A 25678-nucleotide genomic window follows, 5' to 3' on the forward strand; every position below is an offset into this window, starting at 1 on the left:
AAAGAGAATTATCACTTAACCTTACAAAAGAAAAAAAAAAGCATTTTTAAAGCATTTTTTTATCACTTGGATGTCTGTTTTTATTAAGTTGCATTTGTCAGTGCGATAAGTAGCAAAAACAGCTTTTAGTTTTGCTTTGTTAAGTAATGGATCTGTATATAGCGTTTCGTCTTATGCTAAATATGTTACTGATGGACAAGCTGATAAACCTAGAGAGTTTGCTGGGCCTGAAAAAATATCTCAAAATATCACTACTATATTCCTGAACTTCTCACCCCTGCAAAATGGAGCGGGAATGTAGCAAACTTAATATTGTGCCCATGGCAGAAAACCAGAAGTATTTATAGAAATAAGGTATCCTCATGCTTTCAGACATTTAAAATTCCGTTTTAGTTGAGAGAAATGAGCAGAAAATGAGGGTTCATTTGTGTTCATTAGTTTTGACAGGGATGAACAAGTGAAAAGTTTTATTCCCTGCAATTATTTGTTGTTCAGCAGTTCTTACCAAACCTGGAAAATATGATGTTCAAAGTGCTTTTTAAGAGATATTGGTAGTTTCAGACCTAGTGTGACAAATAATCTCTTGTTTTCCATCCTGAAAGTGTGATATCAGTTAAGAGAACAGGGTGTCATCTCTGCATCAGAGGATTTATCTAATAAACAATTTTGGTGAAGCCATTTTGTAGCCAGGAACGTGGCAGAGTTTCCATTTAGATAAACAAGCATGTTGACAAAAAGGGTCAATGTTAGCAAAAACATTCCCCTTCCCCATTTGAGCATTACTTTTATATTATTTTCAATATTGGGTAGTAATGAAAATAAACTGTATAGGCAAGTTGAGATCTGTGGCTGGCAGCGTGAGAGGTTCCCTCCCTGTTCGTAATTGATCAAATATAACCTTAGCACTAACAAAGTTCTCCTGCTTCCTTGTGTTTGCTTTGAAAATGCATTATCCTCTCCCCTCCTGGCTTTGTTCAACTCTGCTGCTCTGCCTCATCACTGTGCGCTCATCCAGGCTTTCTGTTTGGCAATTTCCTAATGTAAGGTCTGTACAAACTCTAAATCTTTTGGAAAGCCAGTTGTGTTGTTGTGGTCGGTTTTTCATTCAACTACAGACCTTGTTTATCCCCCGAGTCATCATTTTTCTCCAAAATTTGTCATGTGCTCTATTATCTTTTCCTCCTTATTGTAAAAATTGTTTGAACTGTGGGGGAGGGAGGAGGGTTGCCTTAGATTAATATCATTAGATTGTCAGTTTATCTTGATGTCATGCTTCTGCTTACTAACGACTCCTTCAAAATGCATCGTTTTCATCCAACTCCAGTGGGACCATTTTTTAGAGTATTGTTTTGGAGGCACTGTGACAGCTTCAGTAAATGGTGAGTTTTAATTTGTTTGTCTAATGAAGATTAGGATCTTGGCTAATGACTACATAGTCATAAGTGATGATGCTTTTCCCTCCTACTCCCTCGTTGCTTAGAACATATATTAATTGTGCAGATGGTAGTGGCTTAGCTATGTGATAGTTCGCTTTCCATCTCCTCCTCTCATGACATTTACACCGTGCAAAGAGGGTGTATTGCCATGTCCTTATTTATGAAGATTTGTGATTCATCACCTGCCTTTTAAATCAAATACTAAGATTATATCTTGTTGCTAAGAGGCAGAATTTGGACGTGTACTTTCTTTTAAGCACACCTGTGCCAAGCTTTGCCTGCAACCTTCAAGCAAATCACAGGCAGAAACACTGAATTTTCATCTTCATTCCTACTGACAACATGTGAAACTTGCAGTGCCTATTTTTTGTGGGTAACTATAAGTCATTCTTTATGCATTCAGAAGATTTACAGACTTGTCAGTCTGTAACCTAGCCAAAACTTAAGCCAAGATTTACAGGTATTTAAGTTTTACTGCAAATGTTTTTTGGAATTACTAGAATTCAAGTGTGATATATATTTGAAAGATGGAAAGTAAATACTTTTACTGCTTTTTTATTGTGTTGCTTTTCTTTCTTACTCATACATTTATTCATTCTTATGGTTTGCAAGAAGCAACAGGGAAAAAATAATAATATAGAAAAAACCAATAAAGAATATTCCTTAAAATGTAATTTCTTCTTTGATGTCATCTGTCTGTCATGGGCATCCTACGCACCAGATTGTCTACTATTGCTTCTTTCACAGAATAGTATTGCTATTTCTGTGTAGAAACATTTTCTGGGTTTGTTCTTCACAAAAGTAACTGATTTTATATATTTTACTCATTTATAATTTAAAGGCTTGACTACTTTTAAGTATCACTCCTGGGTTCCTGATCACTCTTGGCAAATACTAGGGCAATGGGGTTTGGTCTTCATGCTTTATTTTGCTTTTCATTTGTTTAGGAAAGATTCTGTGTTGCAGGTACAATCGAAGGAAGTTCAGGATTACTTTTTATGAGTTATTTCTGCAAACTGAGAGAACAGTTCTTTTCCTGTCAACAAGAGTTCTACTTCTGGTGTCTCCTTTTCAAGTCCTACATAGTGTATGCCAATACAGGGATTAATTCTTCTTGAAGCTGCTGGCAAGGGGAGTGGGCAAGGGGGTAATATGAGCCTGGGTCACAGAGAAGTGATGCTGAGACAGAGAAGAGTGGCTTTGAGGGCTATGTTTGGCAAGTGCCAAGGTTCCTGAGATATATAGGCAGTCAGAAATGTGAGTGGAGAAACGACCTAAAAAGGAGGAAGGACCAGAAAGGAACTTGTTTTTCCTATGTACAGAATTGTAGGCTTGCACTCAGTGCATGTTTTCTGTTACCAAACACAGAAGATGCAAAGGCTTTGCATAATGTGTAGCTTGCCCTCTGAGTGAGGTGTTGGTGTTCTGAATTTAGGACGCTCTCTTCTATTCCAAGAAGAAAGAAGTTATTAAGACCTTGTTACTGCAGTCATGACTGAATCAGTTGACTAGAAAATGACTTTGAGTAAATTAAAAGCTGAGACAGACCCACTGCACCACAAACATACTTGCATGCCTTCAGCATCATAAACTTGGAATTGTTGACTGCTGAAAATTCCAAGAAGTACATCAGTTTTGAGCTGGTTGTCACTTTAGTGTCTGTTTCTCTGAGATGTGCATGACAATATAAGCAGACTGCGTCTAACTTCTGAAGGTCTGCTTCCTTAGTGCAGTGCTGACATTCATATGTTTAGTCTTCTCATTTGTCAGCTTGGAGGAACATCAGGGAAAAACACTTAACCTTAACAATGATGTTATTAAACTGCCGACATTATTTGCTGTATTTCTGGTCTATGGTTAGAAATGAGATTTACCACCAATAAGAGAGATTTTGCAGAGTCACTAGCTCTAGCTTTAGGTTAAATGAACATATGTAACACACGACAGCAGTAATGAATTCTAGTCAGTGCTTGAAATATCTGAAAGTAAGTTGGTACGTGAAACGCTGAAATGTTGTGACAATTAAAAAAAAAAACAAACCCAACCAACCAAAAAAAAACCAAAACCAAAAAACAAACAGATGGATATTTCTTCCTGTGCAGCATTTAACTAGATACTTGGGAATATGTAGTGTGAAATGAATATTGTGAAATGAGAAGAATGCTGGGTCTGGGTTATATGGAACTATCTTACCCATTCAAGACATGGCAAAGGTAATTTTCATGGCCTTTCCATATTTCTTACTTGAGAAATCTGCTTGCCCCTAACAGTGTGGCTGTCTCATGCAGCATTCTCTCCTACTGTCCCCATAGAATCATAGAATGTTTTGGGTTGGAAGGGACCCCTACAGGTCATCTAGTCCAACCCCCCTGCAGGAGCAGGGACACTGCTAACTAGATCAGGTTGCTCAGAGCCCCATCTAACCTGTCCTTGAATGTTTCCAGGGATGGGGCCTCCACTACCTCTCTGGGCAACCTGTTCCAGTGTTTTACCACCCTCATTGTAAAGAGGGTGGTAAATCCAGTCTAAACATCCAGTCTAAACCTACCCTGGTTTAGTTTAAAACCTTATCTGCTGTTATCAGCTTGCCCGTCTCGCTCATCAGCGGGGGTACGCTTTCTTTAACCATCCTTTTCCGGCTGATATACCTGTAGAAACCCATCTTATTATTATTTGCATCCCTAGCCAAGTTTAGTTCCAGCCATGCCTTGGCCTTCCTGACCCCATTCCTACACAACTGGACCGCGTCCCTATACTCTTCCCAGGATGCCTGTCCCTGCTTCCACTGCCTGTGCAGTTCCCTCTTCCTCCTTAGTTTGACCAGCATCTCTTGTCTCAGCCATGCTGGTCTCTTCCCTTCTTTGCCTGATTTCTTACACCTAGGGATCGAGAGCTCTTGCGGTCTGTGGATCACATCCTTAAAGATCTGCCAGCTCTGTTCTGTTCTCCTGTCCCTGAGGACCATTTCCCAGGGAGTCCTTGTTGCAGGCAGTGCTGGCTTGAAGTCCATATCCCTGCTAAGACTTTTCTGTTGAGTTGTTATTTTTAAAAAACTCTTCAAACATCTTTCCCATAAGTATTATGTCTCATGGAGGGAGTGGTGCAAAATATTATTACCGCTGTACATTAAAAGAATTAAAAGGTGTTCTTGTCCGGTTGTTAATGGAAACTATCCTGTCCTCTTACCATCATTTAGTATCAAGTAACTGTGTTGACATGCAGACATTGATAACATGAAAAATAACATTTAAAAAAAACACTCAGCGCTCTTCACAGCAAAGGTTCCTCTAATAAACACCAGATTTGACATAGGGGAATGAACTCAAACTCTTGAGTTTTGAAATTCCTGCTTTGAAAATTCACTGCTATGCCTCTGGGATGGCTCTGTGCTGAACCTGCTATGCAAGTGATGCTTTCACCTTTGGGTTTATGACAATGTTTTCATTCACCTCAAACTACCAGTGCATTTAATCAAGTAAATGCCTTCCTGATGCTCTGAATTTAATTTACTGAGTTTCAGCATGTGTTGTCCTGTTGTTTATATATAAAAGACTTTTAAGTAAAGCATGGGAGTAATTTTAGACATTGTTTAAAAAAAAAAAAAAAGAAGAAAAAAAGTTGCACTTCCTACAGTAAAATGATCACTTTAAAAAAAAAATCCCTGAATACAGGGAATGGCTTCATGACGGCTCCAATGTATCTCAGATAAGCACTTATTTTTTCATCAAAAGTATATTTACTGTATTCAGGGTGAGACTGATATTTTTCAGTTGACTACATTCACCTCAAATGGGAAGAAAGAAAAGAAGATCTCGTGTATAGACATGGTAACATGAAAAGCAACGGGGGGACGTGTTTTATAAATTTAAATTAGAAAAGCACACAATATAAAGAAATCCTTCATACACAGCCTATTCAACTTTCACTGCAGCATGAAGTGGATATACAAAATGTTAAGTGATACCCACTGTCTGCATAAGTATATGGAAAACAGAGACCTGATTAAACTCTGATTAGAATCAGTTGAACTCTTCTGATACTCTTTGAGACTTAGGTCATACACTATCTGATAACAGTATTGTGTACAGAATCATCTCAGGCTGTTTGGCAGCTTAGAGTCAAGTATCTTCCAAATCGAATAGCTTTATTGATTGCAAATGCAGGTAACTGGCTATAGAAACTGATGGATCTTACTGGCATTAAAATGGAAAAGAAGGGATCTTGGTAAGATTACTGAAGCTTGTTGTAAATTAATACAAATTTTGTTTGTTAAAAAACATTCTGCAGCAAAATATGGTCATTCAGAAGAAACTTTTTTATTTTTCAGTGTATGGATTAGTGTTCTAGCCCTGAGATCTAGTTACTGAGAATTTTCAAGAGTATTATTTCAGAAACAGGAAAGGACCGACTGAATATCAAAAAGCGCCCTCTATGCAGCTTTTCTATTTAGATTTCCAGCTTTCAGTGTTTTATATAGCTTATCAAGCTTTCAGATCTTCTTGCTAGTATGACGCAGCTGGTATATCAGAAGTTTTTGGGGTTTTTTCCTGTTTCTAACAAAGTTATTAATGTTCTGAAATGAAGATGAGAAAGAGAAAGGTTGTAACTGAACATCCTAACTTTGGCACAGGAGGAGACGTAGCCCTTGGGAAACAGTGTACATGTCAGCAGGATAGCTGGAGTTAACTCAGGTGCCTGTTAATTGTAGTCATTAGGTTTGAGTCATTGTTAAAGGAAACAAAAAAAGCCCTGTATGCTTCTCTCATGCATTCATTAAACCCTTAAATGAAGTTGAAGTGGTCTGAAATGTAGGTACTGATTTGGAAACGTTAAAGGAGAGCATGGCTTCCCATTTTCAAAATAATATTGCTGCTACTATAATATAATATTAAAGTAATAAGTGCATTTGGTGTTGAAAATGCATTAGATATGAAATAGGGGGTCGATGGTATAAGCCTAACACAATAGATGAGAAGAGCACTGAGGCCAGGCATGACATCTGGACTGTGAATAGGAGGTGGTTTTAAGTAATTTTTTCATTGTCAAAGAAAAAAAAAATTCTACTAGCTTTAGGTATCCTGTCAGATCTATCTGTCAGGGGAAAGAAAAGAGGGAGTGTGATCAGAAATAGCTGCAAAATGGGTTTTCTCCACAGATGTCTACTTGCAGATTAGCCCAAGTAGGAAAAATACCAACATTTAAGAATAAAATGTGCAGAGTGCAAGTCAGACCTATCTTAAAGCATTTATATCAATAGGAAGGGTCCTCTCCCTTTCCCAACTCCCCACTGTAGCATTTTATATATAAAATCATCTGTTGTCTTTTTGTCTCCCTCCTGCCCCCCGCAGGAGACTTACCTAGAGTTAATAGACGCTAATGCAAATCTCATTTGAAACCTGTATGCTGTGGATTAGGCCTAAAAATATCTGCTAAATCTTTATTCGTTGTCCTCAATTAAATACTGTTCACGTGGGAATAATTGTTCAGATGGTATATGTAGCTACAATGCAAACAGGTGATTTATTAAAGACAGCTTAAACAGCCTGAGAACCGGCTGTTAATTGAGATGGAGAAGCCCTGCTGACATGCTGGACATACAGGGCTCAGGTTAACGGTGAAGTTCCGTAGCTTTATAGCCCTCAGGGGTTAGTTCTTCGTGTGTACCTATAGGATGTACATAGATGTACGTATAGGATAGACACAGTATGTCTCTTTCGTCTATGCTTTATAGACAGTACTTTAATACAAATCATGATTAACAAAAACTGGAATGAATTGTAGCCAACTTTAAGAATTCTGGTAGTCATTTTAAGTGAGCAATTTCTTTTCTATAATTTCAAAATATTGTTCTGGAATGGAAAAATGTATACTAGTATAATACTTTTTTCATATTTGCATACCCATTATCTGTGTTTTTATTATCCACCTTTGTCAGACATGGCATCTTATTTAGTACAGGATTTGATGTCCTGTTTGGCATACATGCACATCTGCTTAGGTAACTTGGGAGACTAAATATGAACATTAAAACATTAACTGATAAAAAATACGTATTTTTAAAAAATATTAAATAAAAGTCTATCTTAAAGAAAAAATTATGTGATATCCTTAATACAACCAAAAGATGGAAATAAAACCACCACTGAAACAAAACCAGGCAATTCAAACCCAAGCAGCATCACGGTTGCTTGTCCTTTGTTTTCTACCACTGGGTCCCACTCACTTCCCAGTGCAGCGTCAGCCTCTTTCCATAGATCATGGCAAGCCTGTGAGGAGGAGTGGTTGCAACAAGAAGTTAAAAGCAAGAGAAGTAGTTTGAAGTAGTCTGTGGTTAACCACATCAGACTAAAGAGTTTGACTGGTGAATCTTAATTGAGGTTCTGCCACTGAAAGAATTCATTCTGCCTTAAAAACACCGTTAGCCTATCCCCCTGCAGTGCTGTGACACTTCGGTAACAGTTGCCTGTAATAATCTTAAAGATATTTGGATCTACAGGTCTTGCAGATTTGTGTTTGTACAAGCAGACTAGCGTGAAGTACTTGCTATATGGTGCATGACTAACACCAGTATCAAAACTAAATTTTATTATAGGTATATTGTTTGGAGGGTGTGTGTGTCCCTGGTTTTGGTATCTAATTTCTCTGAGTGCTTTCAAAAAAAATAGGGAAAAACATTTTCACTCATGAATGATAGACTGGATACTGTTCAGTAATAACTAGTCTATTGACATGACAATTGCTGCAGAAAGAACCATCAAATCCTTCCTGTAAGGACTTGTCTGTAATTTCACTGTGTCCTTTTTAATTCTACAAGACGTTCCAGCTCGTTATGTATTATGTCAGTTGTACCGCTCCAATATCTTGAAGCAGGCCCTCAGTACTGCTGTGCCTGTACTCTTAAGTGCATGAGTTAACATGGTTTTGAAAACTGGCCATGGAAACTGGACAATGATATGTTTGCATGCAGTATGTGTATGATGTGCTGACCTCAGAGCTGTCAAAAAAAAAAAAAATTCAGTTTAATTATATTTATTACTTTTTTCCAGTCATATGATGGTAACTTTTTGCTATAAAAATTAAAACCTAAAAAAACTTGAGATGATAGATCTATTGTTAGTATATGAGTTACAAGAATTGGTAAATCAACCAGTGTAAAGAAATCACATAGAAATCCTGGTAAAAAATAAGATTCTTAGGAATAAAACTGTATAGATCAGTGCTAGGTATTAATTGGGGTCTCATGGCTTTAATATTTTGATCAGCTTTTGTTTTCTGTGCTAAATCTACAAATTAACTTGGGTGACGCAGCAGTGAAGTATAGTTCATGAATTATAGCTGATAAAGATTTGTGTAAAATCAAGGATAACAAACTAGGTGATACTCAATACTTCTCAATCACTGAAACCCAATTCTTGTTAGTATGTTTGGCAGGGATTGGAAATAGTATTTGGCTGCAAAAAAGGGAAAATACATGTGCAGGGAGAAGCACTACAAATCAGAAAAAAGATGCGTCAAGGAAGGACGATTAAGGAGCATCTATTATTTATGTCGTTATATATGTGTGTGTGTGTTGAAAATGTATTCGTGTTGCTTGTCATTCATGGTGCATACGAACACAAAATGGAATCAGTAGTGGTTTTGATAAGGCTGCTCAGTTGTGAACATGGTTGAATTGCTCTAAATGATTCAAAGGTATTTTTGTTCTTTGTAAATGATACTTTCATATAATTTGAGACCCACTGTTTATAACAAGACAGATACTTCCAAGGAGTACTAAAAAATAGGGTTCCCATTGTCCTTTGGTTTGAATTTGAGTCCTGAAAAATGTGGGTTTGAAAATACCAAATCACAAAGTTTGCAATCAGAAGTAAGGCGCGGAGAGAGGAAGGAAGCAGGATTCTCATTACAGGTGTAATTTTATTTGTTTGTTTATTTTTAAAACCTTGTACACAGCCCCTGGAGATGCTGATTGGGTGAGGATACTCAAACATGCTTGCAGTTGATATTACATGTATCAACATTGTAGATACAAGATTAATGGCAGTATGGACAGTCTTAGCCTCACTGAAATATAGTATCACTTTACTTTTTGTTTTATCAGTAGCAGTGACACATGCATTCCTGAGCCCTGCAAGATCTATCCTGGACTTCACAATCTATCACACGGATTTCTCCCCCTGCCTTATTGCCACAGGGGGGTGAAGCATTACCACCCACTAACTACAAATTATGGTCATTCAGTAAAATTAAAAGTGGAATGACAAATTAGTTTCAGCGTTCTTATCTAGCCAATGGTAGTGTTAATAGGTTAGCATGGTAGGCAGAAAGTCTGAGGGCAGTACTTCACATGCTTTGGAGCTTTAAGATCATCTGTGTTATTTGTTTGTATTCTCTCTTTATTGACAGTTGATATTACAGTGATATTTGAAAGGATGTCAGGAGGGTGGAATTACATATTTGGATGTGTGTCTTACTGTTTGCTAAATACCAGAGCGAAACTGAAACGTTTATTTGCAAAGCAAAAGACACTGATCTTGTAACAATAGTCAATTACAAGGATATTTGGGTTATTTTAATGAATGATTACAGTAAATGTAATTAGCTTGTTCAATAGTAGTACAAAAAGGGGATGTTTCTCGTTCTCTTTTTTGCTTGTTGCATTGTGTTATGCTTAGAAGCATGAGGGAAGGTGGGGACAGCAGAGATTTTTAGCTACGTCAACATGAAGGCCTTCCTGATGTGCTTAGCCTGTGCTTTCAGCTCTCATCATAAAAAAAAAAAAAAGCTTTGATTTTGTACAGATGTTTGGTGGCTGATCTCTCTCAGGTAGAGAATGAAATGGATACGTCTAACCAGAGGTAGAGAGATCTGTTTTGCAAGAGTACTTCAAGACACACAGAGCATATTACAGCTGCAGCAGCTGAAGTAACTGTGCTGTAGTGGGTTGAACTGGTCAGGATGGGCTCCCTTGTGACACAGAAGATCCGTGGCTCTTATTTTGAGGGATTGCTCAGTCTGGTCTCTTTTCTGAATCTCAGTGTCTGGTGGATGTTAATTTTTCAGACCTATTCAGGGAGAAAGGAATGGGAGACCCCCCTCTTTGTGATCAGTAAAGGCAGAACAGGAAAAAAAAAATAATCTAAACTTGTTTAAGACTTCATCATAGATAGAGGTGGCCTATGTGGATAGTTTACATAAACTGGGTACTAGAAATAGCCTGGACAATAGTGGTTACCCAAAGTTAGCACACAGTGTGCCTACAGATCTGCTCAGAGGAGGATTTTTCCTTCACCCATTTGCTTTTGTGGTAAGCAAGTCACCCCATGGTTGTTTGTGCCAGTCGCTTTGACATGTTACTGAACATTTCTGATGCGTTTTGGGAATGCCAGGTGGTCTATAGACAGAAAGTGGAAGAAATTGAGAGAAGGTAATTAAATACTTAGTTCCTAGCAGTGGTGAAGTTCTGTTACAGCAGAGTGAAGAGGAAAGAAATTATGTTTGTGAACTTTTTTTACTAGAATTAAAGGTGTATATAGTAGATTGTTTAGGGGGAAGAATAGAAAGTAAACAGTCTAACTGAAATCCTACAGTCATGTAGGCAGTGCAATGATCCTTACATTCCAATCGGTGTGGATGAAAATTTCTAATCATAATTGAATTAATAAGTAATAACCTATGCCTATTATTCTGCTATGCTTAACAGTCAGAGTGAAGGCAAAGTGTGTAAACTGTCTCCCTATTTGATTGCTTTTAAAGTGTGACTCTTGCTCTAAAACAGGGAGGGTTCATTTTACTTTTGTCTCAGAATTTTGTGAGGGTTAGAATTTTATGGGTTACTACTTTGTTGTAAAGGTTCTTGAAAGAAACTTCATAATTTCAGGTCTGCGTTAGAGGGTTTTTACTGACTTTTTTCCACCTTTTTGGATCTGAGAGTAATTCTGCTTATGAAGAATCCACTTCAATTTATTATTTCTATTGACATTTCCCTGTGGAAAATGAGCCTTCTTATTCTGAGTCACAAAAGCCAGAGGAATATGAGCTTTGGGCTCTTATCTTAATACTTCTGTAAGAATTACTAAATAAGCTGCAATCATAAAATTGAATGTGTCTTTTCTACTGAAGATTGTTTTGACTTTCACATTAATTTTTAACTTGGGTAGAACTTCCTTCCTCCAGAATGGTGAAAATACCTTCCACTTAGATGTGTCTGAATAGGCAAGTAATTGGTAATATTCTTGGTGGCGTTTTGTGAGAAGAAAGAATTTTGCAGGATTGACCCTGTCACAGAAAATATAGATTAAGTGAAGAAGTGAATGCAGTTTCTGTATGAATTAATCATCAAGAGCACAAGTGCTTCACTAACAGCAGAAGGTGCAGGAGCCACAGGTTGCCTAAACAGGACTGACATCTGCCTTGAAAGTGGTTTCCACAAAGAGCTGTGTCCAGCAGTTGCTGGAGGTCGACTACTGCAGACATCTCGGGGCTGGGGAGGAGAGGGTTACACACTGTTTTCGAAGACCCACATCATTTAACATTCAGACATGGGCTCCTAAGGGAAACAAGGCAGTGTTCTTCTAAAGACGAGTGCTGCACTATAGGATGGTAGTGCTACTGTAGTTGTTACTCTCAATGCATAAAAAGGTAGCCTGTAGGCAAACTTCGTACTTTTCTACCTCTGCTAATCAGTACTTCCTTATTTCTATGTTTTTAGCAGCAGTATTATCTGCACAATTTGTGCATTGAAACAGTACACATTTTGTGGAGAAGATAATCCTCTTTTTCCCCAGCTCTTCAATTATTTAATTAAATATTGTATCTTTATCATCCTGGAATAAATACTGTTAATGTAGGGTATGTTTACAGTCCAACATATTCACTAGAGCTAAGCACCAGTTATTTTAGGCACTGAGAACTGATGAAAAAGACACCAAATCCATGTGTCTCCTTAGAAAGTTCTAGCTCTTTTAGCTCTTTTCCATAGTTTAAGAGAGTCTGTATTAAATGTAAGGTAATATCAGAATTGTAAGTTAGCTATTTTTAAAGAGAATACAATAATTTTTAATCTTCTTATACTCTCAAGTTGAATTGCTAGGCATTGAGTTATACAATTTTCTCTAAGAAATTTATGAATGATAAACTTTTTTCCTGTTGAAGAGGACACAACTGGTTTGAAGTTGTTTTGTATATACATTTTGTTTGTAGTATGTAATGTGTCTTGGGTGGTAGCATTATAAATGTTTAAGAGAAAGAAGCTGAAATAATGCACTTTTTATTTCAATGCTGGCATTCTCTGAGTGAGATAGACATGCAGTTTTCACAACCAGAGTAAGGAACATGTTTTGCAAAATATTTGCAAGTAAAACTTCCAGTTTTCCAGCGATGGTCATAAAACAAAAGGACTATGAACTCTGAGTAAGTGGAAGAGATGTGCTAGTTCTTTATTCCAAGGTTGGTTGTTACATACTGAGTCACTCGGCCATCGTGCTCACATTGTTTCATTGTTCTCTAAGTCCTGCAGTGTTTTAGCATATTCCCTTTTATTTATTTTTATTTCTTTTGAAAGGGAGAAGTGAATGCTGAAAGACAAGGATACATTTTCCAGTGATAAAATACTAAAATTACAAAGTGTTCCTCTGAGCTCTTCTGCCGTAACTCCTGTATCATGTTATATGGATGTTATCTTCTAGGGGAGCATGTATTACTTCAGAGAAAGGCTTGTGTAACTTCAGCCTAAAGCTGAGGTTTTTGTACCAGTTTTTACTGCAGAGTGATGACTGCTTTTTGCAGGGATTTGAATTATGAACATCATGTCATGGCTGAGTTTTGGTTTCAGTGACAGGATAGAAGGCAATGCTCTCTAATTTAAAGAACAATTTATAGAGCTGCATGCAGAAAGTTATAGCAGAAAATTGGGCATCATTGCATAGAAATTTGCAGCAAAATTCTGATTCTTCTGAGCTGGAATTCCTTTACCATGAAATAACCGCCAAATTCTCCAGTTTTCCATGACTTCCCAGCTGGCGTGCAGATGGCACAACAGGCTATCCTTCAGCAGAGGAACGCAGAGCTTCTTCCCAAGAAAGATCAGAGGCATATATATTTTAGTTTCCTCTTAAAAATCTTGTATGCTTCTTTTACCAGCAATATAAACAACAACAAAACTTTGAGGTTGAAGTTGCTGTATGTGTTCTGACTCCCTGTGTTTTATCAGCTACAAGTTTTCTCCTATCTTGTATTACATTTAGAAAACGTTTTATCATCATATCCTTCTTATCCTTAACTTGTTTTATGGTTGTGCCTTCTAGCTTTAACAAATACACTTAGTGCTTTCAGAGAGTACTTAACTATTCAAGCTTTGTGCACAACAGAAACAAGGGAAAATATCTACATGTCATTAGATAGCGAGTCCTAAGTGGAGTAAGAAAAACAAGTGAAGTGGCAACTGAAGTTGGAATACCCATGAAATGTTGAGAAGTGATATTAGAAGAGAGCATGTTACAGATTCTGGGTAGCCTGAGCATATAATTTCATCTCAAACTGAGACATCAACATCAATAAAACAATTGCTATTTTTTTCTTAGAAAACTACACTGAGAAACTCTATATGCATTTACAGTTGACAGATTATAGCAGTCAGTACCTGAATGTTCAGATTTCATGATGGACTTGTAGAAATGTCACGATTGTTTATCCTTTGCTAAAGCCAACTCTTAACCTATGAGCATACAAGGGAAGCTTATCTTCTATGTGAATAAGCAGGAGGAGAAAGAATTCTGTGAACTCCATAATTAGCAAATCTATTTTAATTTCAAAGTGATCTGCTAGTATGTCTAACAACCTTGACACATATGTCTAAATCCAATATTGTTGTTCAGGGGAGAGATTTATCACATTACACTTGTTCCCAGATTTCCACTTATTTGAAATTGGTTCTGCTGACTGCTGCTGCCACCGATGCTTCCAACTGTTGCGCAGCAGGGCTGTTTCCAAGAAGCTGAAGTGAACAGTGGGTTTAGCTGCAGTACATGGTTTGTGACTCCCAGTCAGTGTATGCAGAGGGTTCTTACGTACTCTGTGGTAAAGATAAGCAGTCTGTTATAGAGCGTGGTATCCTTGCAAGATCTTTGGATTGCTCCTGATATTGTTAATGGGCAGTCATAGTCTGCCTTTGGATATGCAAATCTGAAGCAGAATCTCACACTGCTTTCGACAGGATGTATGTCCATACATTTAAAGAAAGAATCAGTCTTCGTATTTTCCTGGGCTTCAGCTCTTTGACTCAATAGGATTACGATCTGTCAGTGCTAGAGTTAAGACAGTGTTACGTAGTTCTCATACTACCACCCTACTCAGAGGATCTATCTAAAATTGTTACCTTCTTGCTCATCATTTCCGTTGTGTCTGTAATCCTGTAATTACAGGTCAGGGCTGCTTCTTCCAGGGCAGAGATAAATTTCTGTTGCTGCTTATTCCTCATAGCTTTGCAGAGCCACTGCAAAATGGGGATTGGATTCTGTCCAACTCCATGTATCATTAGCATTGCTCTCCTGTCTTTCTGTGCTGTTTTTTTCTTTGCTGGTGATGTCAGAACTGTTTCAGTTGCTATTTTGAATTTCAAATCCCACTTAAACTTATTAGAAAAGCAAAATACGGGATTTAAAAAAACTGTTCCCTGCGTAGCACTGAAATATAGGAACTATTAGCTCTGCTGGGGTAGTATTTATTACAGGTATTATTTTCTGCATCACTTTAAGTTTGGAAATGTTATAAAAAAAGTTCTTTATGGCTTTCAACTTTGGCCTGTGAAAGCAGCAGTGACAATTTCCAGTTCTTATTTAAATCATAGAACGTCCCCAAAAGTTTGGACACCAGGGCAGATTTTCAGTTTTCTCAGAAATAATAGCTTATCTGAAATATTTTGAATTATTGACAGCAAATTTTACTTTCCCTGCAAGTGTGTTGTGGTGCAGGTTTCTTTTCACTCTAGCTATGCCTGTTTTGACACGTGAAGTTTTCTTAGGTTCACTTCATAAGACTTCACTTAGTCAGTTTAGTGCTTTGGGGTTTGCTTTTTTTCTCCCTCTTTTGTGTTCCATAATCAGTCTACACTCAAAATATAGATCAAAAAAGGGGAAGCTGAAGACTGGTTTGCATTGTTAGGAATCATAAAATAAAATATCACAAGGTTTCTCTTTTTTTTACCAGCAGATGAAAAGATTAGTCTATGAGACAGTTCTGTAATGTGTTTCAGTTCATACAGTGTTTCTCTGAGAGCACTGTTATCCTGTTATCATCCCTAATGGCTGTAAAGCTTTGAGTCATAGTATTGTTTTTTTAAAAGCTTTCACTTTTTCATTGTTTGTTCTCAAGGTTACATTATGTAAAATACAATGTTATATTTTGTGCACTAGTCCAGGCTGTATTTTTAATCCTTTTATGAAATTTGAAATAGCTCTGCTCTGGGGAAGAGGCTTTATGCCTGTTCCAAGTATTCCTAACTGCTATAATGAACTGTTGTTTCTTCCTCTGTCTGGAAAGGTATAGGTCATGTGTCTTGACTTTAAAAGTATTCTAAGCTGGCAATTTTTGCATGCTCTTGCACAGGTAATTTGGTTTAGCTGTTCACCATGAATTGCAAACCACTAATAATTATCAGAAAGTATTGTTTAAATAATTTTGAAGATGAAAGAGAACTTTTTCTACTTTACTGTAAATGTGAGAAAAGTCAGGGTAAAAATATGAAGGAAGTACAAAGAGAGGAAAGGACAGACTTATTTTATTTCAACAGATTTGCATTATGGATAAGAATGAACAAGCGAGTTGAATTAAATACATTATTCAAAATGGCTGGTTTGGCTTGACTTAAACTCTGCTCTGCCAATCATTCCTGTGCCACTTTTTTCTTTACTTTCTTTTGATGAAGTAAGGCACTGTGCCTTTTAATGATTTGATAATGTTCCCTACAGAGCTTTTATCCTAGCTGGCCTGCAGCCTTTGGCCCCTTTTGTGGTATTTGTTGCACCCAAAATCCTACTGAAGATATGTCAGAACTGTGAGTGCTCAGCTCTACCATCAGTATGAACAGACACTTTGCTGAGCATGTGCTTTTTTTTTTTTTTTTTTGTGCCATGTGTGGTTTTGTCTCTGTTAAAGCCCCTCTGGTCTGGTAGACTCAGGAAGAATCTGTTCAGTGCAGAGAAAGGTATTAGGAAACTTAGTAGTCAACCAGGTTAGTATTTACCACAATTCTTTTGTGCACTTAAGCCTTGGCTGTAAATCTATGCTCCTACCTTTTCCTCGGTGAACTACTGAAACTCTTCTAAAACTCATGACTATAAAATACACATAGATATGGAAATACTGAGGATATTAAACAAAACAAAGCAACAAACCTCCCCACCAAAACAACCCAACCAAATAAAAAACATGAGCTGTAATTTTTTCTGGTCTCACTCTACCTTTCCTGAAGTTTTCCTGAAGTTTTCCCTGAAATAATCAACCTTACATTGATACTGGAACAGGGCAATTTCTTTTTTTTTTTTTTTTTTTTTTTTTTTTCCCCCTCCAAATTTTAAAATAAGGAACCAAGTGTCAACTGCCAAGAGTTTTTTTAACTATGTATGTTGCTGCTTTCTCCATTTGCATTTGCTATCAACAAACATACATTCCACAGCCGTCTGGTTTTCTTAAAATTTGGAAGACTTCCATTGAGGAGAGCAAAAGGATTCTTTTCCTCTTCTTTTGTCCACTCTGGGAAGCTTTCTTTTGAAACCTCTGTGGTGATCCACACTGATTGAAAACAGTATCTTTTCAAAAGCAATTCTGTGAATACCCATGTACTTAGTGCCAAAAGGTGTTCCTTTTGTCTGAGAGCCCAATACATATGAATGGTTGCAATGTAAAATTAAGGGATCTTGTCTAGACTGAAAAGAAAGAGGTAGGACTTACTAAGTGTTTATAGGAATAACTTGCCCCTATTTTGTTCTCTTTTCTGTGAAGAAATTTACAGGGATCTTTTGCTGGAAATGACAGTAAACCATTGTTAGATAGGCCAGTAAGGATACCAATGGAAAGATTGTATAGCTTCAACGTTTCTGAAGTGCCTGCAGAAAGGATTGCTGGAGTCAATTTTGAGTGAATTTTGAGCCTCACTCAGGCAACTATAATTTTCTGCTTCTAATGAACTCTTATTAGGTGTTTAAAGAGAAAGAATGAGGTCCATCAAATGAAAGAGTTCTCCATCTTGTTGTCTGATCAAAGAATGTAAAAGAAGTTTTTTAAAGTTATTGAACATTCTTAATGTCTACTGTGAAAGGCCAGTAACCCTCATGCAGGGTGACAGGATTTTGAGAAGAAAACTCTTGGTCACCCAGTCTCTCATGAATGCCCTGGAAATATGCAGCTGCTGATCCTGCCAGGTGACGTGATGTCTGCGTCTGCTGCAGTCCCTCCATCTATCCACCTGGGTCCCATTTTGGAGGCACACCCGCATCATCTTGGGTTTTATGGTTTGAGCTAAATCATTTGGTCAACCTTCAGCTCAAAGAGCCTATACAGTGGGCTGGTGTGCAATGCTTTTTTTTTTTTTTTTTACTGGTGTGGAAGCAGATTCCCCAGATGCAGTCGGACAGTCAGCTGTACTGAACACACAGGAGAAAATCCTTGTTAGTCTGAGGAGTCTGTATAAATCGCCAGGCTCTAGCAGCTGTAGAAGGGCTCTTATCAAGTAGAGGGGGAGAGAAGAAGAGCTAGCAGCCTCTCCGTTTATGCACTAAATCCACACCTAGTCCTATGTGGAGTATGTGCAGAATGTACTATTTTGACTGTTGGCAGATTCCAAATTGTAATATTTTCTAATTACAACGAGTATATAGCATGCTCCCAGGAGTAGAAAAAAAAAAGATTAAGAATTGATTTTTGTCTACATATTAAGACGACTTGACGGGAATACAGTTAATAAAATGCTGCTGAGAATCGTGCCTTAGTTCATATTCAGCTCGGGGTCATATTCCTCTGTGAGGTTTATCAGCAAAAGATTTATTGACAGTACAGATGTTTCTCTCAACATCTGAAAGATGCATGTTAATGTTAGTAGGTTTGGTGAAATCTGAGGGCACAAATACGGTTTTGTGAAAATGTTCCTGAAAATGTTTTCTTTCTAACATGAAGATGAAATAATGCTTCCTTTACAAAGCACTATTGAACAGAAGAAAGAAGAATTAAGTTTCATGAAGGGATTAGGGTATTAACCCAGGATGTGAAGTCTGTATCTTTCTCTGTTCCTCTTTAGGTTTCCTCTGTCACCTTTCTTTGAGCCTTTCCTTTTTGGTTTGAAGTCCTCCACTATAAAAAGAAAGAAATACTGCTATCCTAACTCATGCTTCATTTTGTCAGGATAAATTGGTTTATGATTATTAAAGCTTAAAGTACTGTGATAATGGTGTTGTAAAGGGGAAGCTCTCTGCTTGCCCACCAGACTGGCATAACCTTCTTGGAGCAACATTAGTTACAAGTAAGCAGCAGACATGGTATTTCAGTAAAAATAGGCGAGAGCATCAGTTATGTAGAAATATATTTTCTTTCAACTGTGTGCGATCAAGGAAAGATTGGAACAAGACATGTTAACAAGCTCTTCTGTTTCCTTCTTAGAATTACAACAACAGCTGCTTGTATGATGGACCTACGGAGATATCCGTTGGATGAGCAGAACTGTACTCTGGAGATTGAGAGCTGTAAGTACTTCTGCAAATCCTACTTATTCTGTGGTCAACTGATTCAGAGTTTTTATTTCTGTCTTTTTTTTTATCTTTTCTAACATGCTACTAACCTAGTTGTCTTTCTGTCTGATGACATTTAGATCCTTGTAAACACATGCAAAAAAATAGCTTTCCAGAGGGATTAGTAATTTGTGGCACCAGGATTAGCAAAAGTTATTCTGTGTTTTGATGGACAATTCACAGCTTTAAAAGTCTCATTCAAATGCCTTGTTGGAGTTCATGTGAGGAGCAGGAGGATTATTATCAGTTCTTTATCTTCCTTTATTGCTGAACTGTGTCGCAGCTTGTTTCCATTTATAAATGATGGCAAGAGGTTAGAATTGTCCATGAAATAGGTGTTTTGTGGGTTTTTTTTCCTAACCCCTGTGCTGTAGTTAAACTTTCAACACATGCAATGCAGTCTGTTGTATGCTGATTTAATAGCTATCGTACTTTCTATGTAGATAAAACTTGTGAAATAAAATTTCAAATCTCTCTTTTCACTGAATAATCTTAAGGGAATCTAAGCATGTCAATGAAAAAACAGCTCATGAACACTTTTATAAAGACAATATTGCAAGCATGCATTATTTGGTACTCTAAGATCACATCAGCACTTGCAAAATACATATCCTTTTTCAGTGGAACCATAGGTAATTCAGCTGGGCTGTATTATTAAGTTGGACGTGGCAAGCAAAATGGAAATTAATGGCATGTTTCAAGATACAGTACAGACAAGTATGTATATTTTTAAAGTAACATCTGTGTTATAAAAGATTATGTGGGATTTCTGTGTGCACTGAATGACAGTAGCTTGTGCTGCAGTCTGGTAAGAACTTGGTACAGCTGAGCTTTTCTCCTGTTCTAGAAAGCATTTAATAACATGCTTTAAATTTGTGTCCAGGTTTCATTCATTTTAGTGTAATTTAAAGATATGCCAAAATCACCTCCTGAATTAAACTTATGACACTGCTGTTTGAAATAATCTACGCACAAAAAATAAGCAAAATGAGTCTTTATCATTGAAGTTCACCCCTTCTGTATGCTGAAATACACAAGCAGCAAATGTGATCACGGACTTTGCTCTTTTCAGAATGGATAATATCTTGGTTGTCAGGGTTTTTTTTTTGGTTGTTGGTTTGTTTTTCTTTTTTCAGTTCATTATAGAATTTCTATTGATGGCATTTGATTCAAAATTTCATACCTGCAGCCTTTTACCAGTATAGTAGGCTGATTTTAATGTGCAATTGGTATAACTATTGGTATAACTGTATCAAGGTTTACAGAGATGTGTATTGAGAATGTGGCTTGCTGTGACGGTGTCTTTTAATTGTTGTAGCAAGGACCTGGAATTTTTCTTTTTTCCAATAGTGTGTATAAGGTGGAAGGCTTGGAGGGTCAGAAGACATTCTTCCTCTCTGTTTACAGTGTTGTTTAAACAGTCAACAAAGTCTTGCCATCTCTGCATTGCTGAGATGCCTGAATCTTCTTGGGGTTTATAAACTACATAACCCTTGCCTGTCATGCTTGCAGGACCCACTCTGGGAAATATTCCTAGGAAATACCTCATAGGTCAGTCCTTGCAAAACTGAAAATTATGTCCCTGAATTTCAGTGAGAGCACTTGTTCTTGTTCAGACTTAGAATGTGGGACCTTTAGATTGAAATTTGCCTTTCATCTGATTTGGAGAAGTTTGAAGCCAGATCAGTTATCTTTTAAGAAACAGTTCTGGAAAACAGCGTATTGAGTTGTTGAAATTGTTGTTCTGCTTGCTATGAAGAGCACGGTACTCATATCATAGAAAGGGTAGGAGTTTAATTTACCATGGTGGTTAGGATGCATACAGGAGAGCTCCTTTGTGGATCTATTAGCTCTGTTGCAGCATCACAAAAGTAAAATGGATTTAAGTCAGGATACTGTACATAGCTAGCCTGTCTTTCATTGCAGTAACAAAGGCCATTAAAGAATGTGGATGAAAGTAATATTCGAACTGTGTTCTGAAACACTTCCATGCTGCCTTAGAAAATTATTGCTTTTTATGTATGTCATTCTGTTCAGGTAAAAACCTAAGTCTGTCTAATCTTTATGAATTGCTTCAGACAAAAATGCTGGTAGGTAGATAGGTAGAGTGAATAAGATTGAAAGTGACTTTCTGAGTTGTTTAATGCAGGTACTCAAGTCATAATCACTTCTTTGAACTGGTCAAGCTGCCTCCTAAAAGGAGCTTGGTTTCTTGCCCTGCTGATCCTGTTGGATGCCTGTTTCACCACCGCTCTCTTGTGATGGTTAGAAATTCTCTCAATTCTACCCTGGCTATTTTCATGGCTATGAAGACATGAAATTATACTCACTGCTTGTGTCAGCCATCTTTTTTTAGTTCAGTGTCTTCCCCAGCCCTGCTGGGACCTTCATAATACATTTAAAGAAAGCGGTCATAGTTTCTCATAGGCTTCATTTCATGAAATAAAAAATGCCAATCCCTTTTAGCTTTCTCATACAAGCGTATGTTAAGGGAAATGCAGAACTAGCTAATGCTAGTTCTTCTTTAGGAATAACCAGTACCATAAACAGTATCCCAGATGAAATCTCTATCACACTATGGTATTAATACTGCCCTTTTTCCAAGAGCCACCTTTGCTTTTCTTCACAGCTACATAACTTTCACAGATAACAGTCTTTCCTGAAACAGTACAGCAAAGTCTTTCCCTTTCTCACTCATTTTCCAGCAGTGGGTTCTAGCTTTTGGTAGAATTTTTTTTGCGTGGTACTAAGAACATATGACTTGGCATTTCATAATACTGTTCACATAAATTAATGTTCTTAATATTGCTACAGCCTTCAAGGTTATCCAGTTCTTGTTATAGTTGTTCTGATCATCCTTTGTCTTAACAGTGCCTGCAGATTTTGTTTCATTAGAAATTTCATTAATGCACAAATACTAAAGATTATTAATGTCAAGAAGGAAGAGCTTTGCTTGTAAACATTCTCTGCACTGAGCATGATCTATTCTTTCAGTGCAGTACAATTTCCTACAGATCTTTTCTATATCTTTACTAATTGTCTCTTCTTAGACAGTCCTATATCAAATGTTTTAATAAAGTCCAGGTTAGATATACTTTGCTTAAAAAAGGAGTTATTGTCCAGTCAGATCGTTTCAGTTAAGTCATAATAGATTTTTATCTCATTTCTATACCTGTTAATGTCTCTAATGACCTTGCATTCCTTTTCCACTTTCCTCACCCCCCCTCCCAGTCCTGTTATTGATGCCAGAGCTGATAGGCGTCTTAGCTGCCTGGGTTACTCTTTTCCATGTGTCACTGTGTTTACTGAAATTTGGGGCCAATATAAAATTTTTGTTAATGTAGATTTGCATAAATCTAGATTAACTTTCAAATTAGAAATTATGGTGAAAAAGGGTTGTATGTAAAATATAAAAAATGAAATGAGGGAGGTGGTATCGTCTATTAAGGTAAGAGACAGCATTTTTCCTACTTCAGTTGAAGGCAGTGTTACTGAGATTAGATGCTGAAATTGTCAGAGAGGACTATTCCCTGTTAGTTCAAAAATTATCAGTTTTGAAAACCAAAATGCTATTTTTTCAGGTGTAGCTAGTTACATCTCTGATCACTTTTTGCTTAGCTCATCTTTAAAGGGCAGAAAGATGTTGAGTGTTTGGTTTTCTGTGATGCTTCTAAACCTGTATGCCATATTTTTCAAGGGGGTCTTATCTGAGCTCTTCTACTTTTCCCTTTCTTTTGTTATTTCCCAACACACTGAATAGCATGATTATAATACCAGAGGGAAATCAGTTTTCCTGTGTATTCATTTCTTAGTTTCCCAACTCACACACAACAGAGAGGTTTTTCCTTTTTGGTTGAATATTAACTTGATTCAGTAAAATACACTTCCTCTCTCCTCCCTGTCTCTGCCACTGCAGTGTGCATGGCTGAGTTTCTGAAGATGCTCTAGAATAATTTTGTCTCTCTGCTGTTTCCCGCCTCTCTGGAGTTGGAACTGTTGAAAGGAATGTCTTAGCCAATCAACCATGAAACTACTGGGAGCTCAAAGGCAAAAAGTAGTACAAGGGAGTTTGAAGAATACTTCATATTCATATAAACAAATTAAATATATTGCACATCCTCTAGCATAACAGAGAGAAATGATTGTGATTCTTCTGAATATTTTTAAATGCAATCATTAAAGATTCACCTGGACCTTTGTCCATTTCAATTATGTGGTGCCACATAAAGACAAAAATTCACTTCAATTCCATCTTATTTCATAATGTGTTTGTCATATCTGTATTTATGTTATAGTGAGGTATAATTCAGAAATGCCTGCCTTGTGACAGTGTTGGGTTTTTTTTTTTTCTTCGTTTCTTTGTTGCTGTGGAACAAACAAGAATGCACTGAGTTTCTCCTTAGAAGCAAAGTCTCAGAAACATTTTCCATAGTGTATTAAAGATGTGGCATTTAAAAAAGCACATTAAAGCCCTGCCGTCTGAAGCCTTAGCAAACAGGGAGCTTGCCACTCAGATGTACTGACCAGGGAAAAAGGGCAGAGTCAGAACAGCACGCACAGATGAGAAGGAAGGACTGCTTTGCTGACGAATGAGAAATAATTGTTTTCAGGATATTTCATTTATATAACAGCCTGGAGTGTTTGGGTCAGAAATCATTGGATTTTTTTTTTTCTGTTTCATGACAAAAAGGCTACAGAAGCACATTAAGATAAGTTAAAAACTTCCATTCAATAACAGAATCTAGAAAAAGCCAGAAAGAACAGAGACGAAAGAACATCATTCCTCCCTGTGGCAGTGCAGCCCAGTATCAAACACTTTCTAATCAGATCATCTGAAAGCTCATCACCAAGAGAAACAGAAGTCATCTTTGTGTGGTCAAGGTGACTTTACAAGCACATTTAAGGCACTGAAAAGAAATCAAAGATGCTTTTTGCTGAAGCCTTGAGTACTTTGCAGATGGCTGCTCTGGCCATCGATCAAAGCTATAATCAGGTCACACAGGACAAATGGTAGAACTCCAGGAGCCAACCAGGCAAGCCTTTTCTGGGTTAGAGGCAAATGTGCTTGATGCCAGGCAAGAGACTCTGCTGATCCCCAGGAGTGGGGTGTTCAGCAAGAGAGAATACCATGAGAACATGTCACTTCCAAGAGTTACACATTAAGTGGAAAGTTAAATAAATGACTTTTGGGCCACTGAAGGTTAGAATCTTAATAGGGGTGCATTTTTGTTTTTCTTTCCATTTATCAAGTTTAGCACATGTCCTGTTCCCTTTGTCCCTTCAGCTAAGTCTGTTATGCCTAGTGGCTCTTATACAGGGAGGATATTCCTCCATCAGTAGAAGCTGACCTTATCAAAGTCCCCTTTGTTCCTCCTTGTTCATCACCTATATGTTTGGATCTTTTAATTTGGATTCTATGGCAATTCAACTGGTACAGCACTTTGAGCGGGGACAGAGACACAGATTAACAAACAGCAATGAATTCTACCTCTGTACACACACTCTGTCCATTCCAGCAACATCAGCTTATAGGGTGGTTTCCTTAGGACAGGTACTTCGCTCTTTATTGGTCCTTTGTATGTTTTGTCTCAAGAAGAAAACAGGTATGATTTCAGTGGCATAATGCACACTGGCAATGAACAGAAAATCCTTGAGTCCTCTTCAGAGTGTAGATTGGATGATTCAGTAAGGGCTAAAAAAACCCCAAAGGTAGATGATAGCTAGTCTGAAGAGGGAAAGGAAATTTAGTCTAACCATCAGTGTGTATGATCAGGGTGGGTTGTATACAAGTGAACCAGTGCCTGTAAGGTTTTAATATATGCCCCCTGCCCCCCCAGTCAGGGACTTTGGTCAGGCTTTCAGACTGGAACTCAAGTAACATCCGGGATATGTTACCTTACAGGTAGGCAAGAAGGAAGTATATTCCTTATTGTCTTTATATCTCAGTACATCTTTGCAGCAGTCTATGTCTTGGAAGCTCTCCCAACACAAACAAGATGGTGTACTTTTTGCAAATGAGCAACGAATTATACAGAAACTCTGTGACAACTTCTTAATGCTTTGAAGCAACATGGAGTTAAATTTAAAAGGGAATCCAAGATACTAATATCCAATCTCTGCTTATCAGCACCAGACAATATAGGCAATGTAGATTTCCACAAAGAAATTCATAGCTTCAAGCTTTTTTTTATCATTCTACAGTGAATATGGAGAATATATAGAATCTTAAAATTATAGAGACAAAATGTAGATATCTTTAAAACTTCTAAAGCATTTTGCCTTTTATATCCAGTGTGAGCTAGAATCTGTCCTTATTGCACATAACCCTGCCTTTTATCAAGGGATTATCAGAAACAAAAAAGGCCCAGTTCAAAGAGTCCATATTCAGAAAGCACCAGATTCATTTGCTAAAGATTTTGGGAAAATCTAATGTATGTGAAGGCATCTCTGATGCTGTAGAAAATG

At 37.4% G+C, this 25678-nt stretch overlaps 1 protein-coding gene across 3 annotated transcripts in view; it reads left to right on the plus strand.

Moving 5' to 3' along the window:
* The window catches only part of GABRB2 (gamma-aminobutyric acid type A receptor subunit beta2), a 163880-nt gene that overhangs the window by 70687 nt on the left and 67515 nt on the right, over window positions 1–25678 (plus strand). For all 3 annotated transcript variants that reach the window (XM_009647070.2, XM_009647069.2, XM_009647071.2), the window contains exon 5: window positions 19086–19168. In XM_009647070.2, the coding sequence (XP_009645365.1) occupies window positions 19086–19168 (83 nt within the window). The remainder of the gene's footprint in view (window positions 1–19085; window positions 19169–25678) is intronic.

This window comes from Egretta garzetta, unplaced genomic scaffold (genome assembly GCF_000687185.1).
Source record: "Egretta garzetta isolate BGI_Z169 unplaced genomic scaffold, ASM68718v1 scaffold209, whole genome shotgun sequence".
Lineage (NCBI taxonomy): Eukaryota > Metazoa > Chordata > Aves > Pelecaniformes > Ardeidae > Egretta > Egretta garzetta.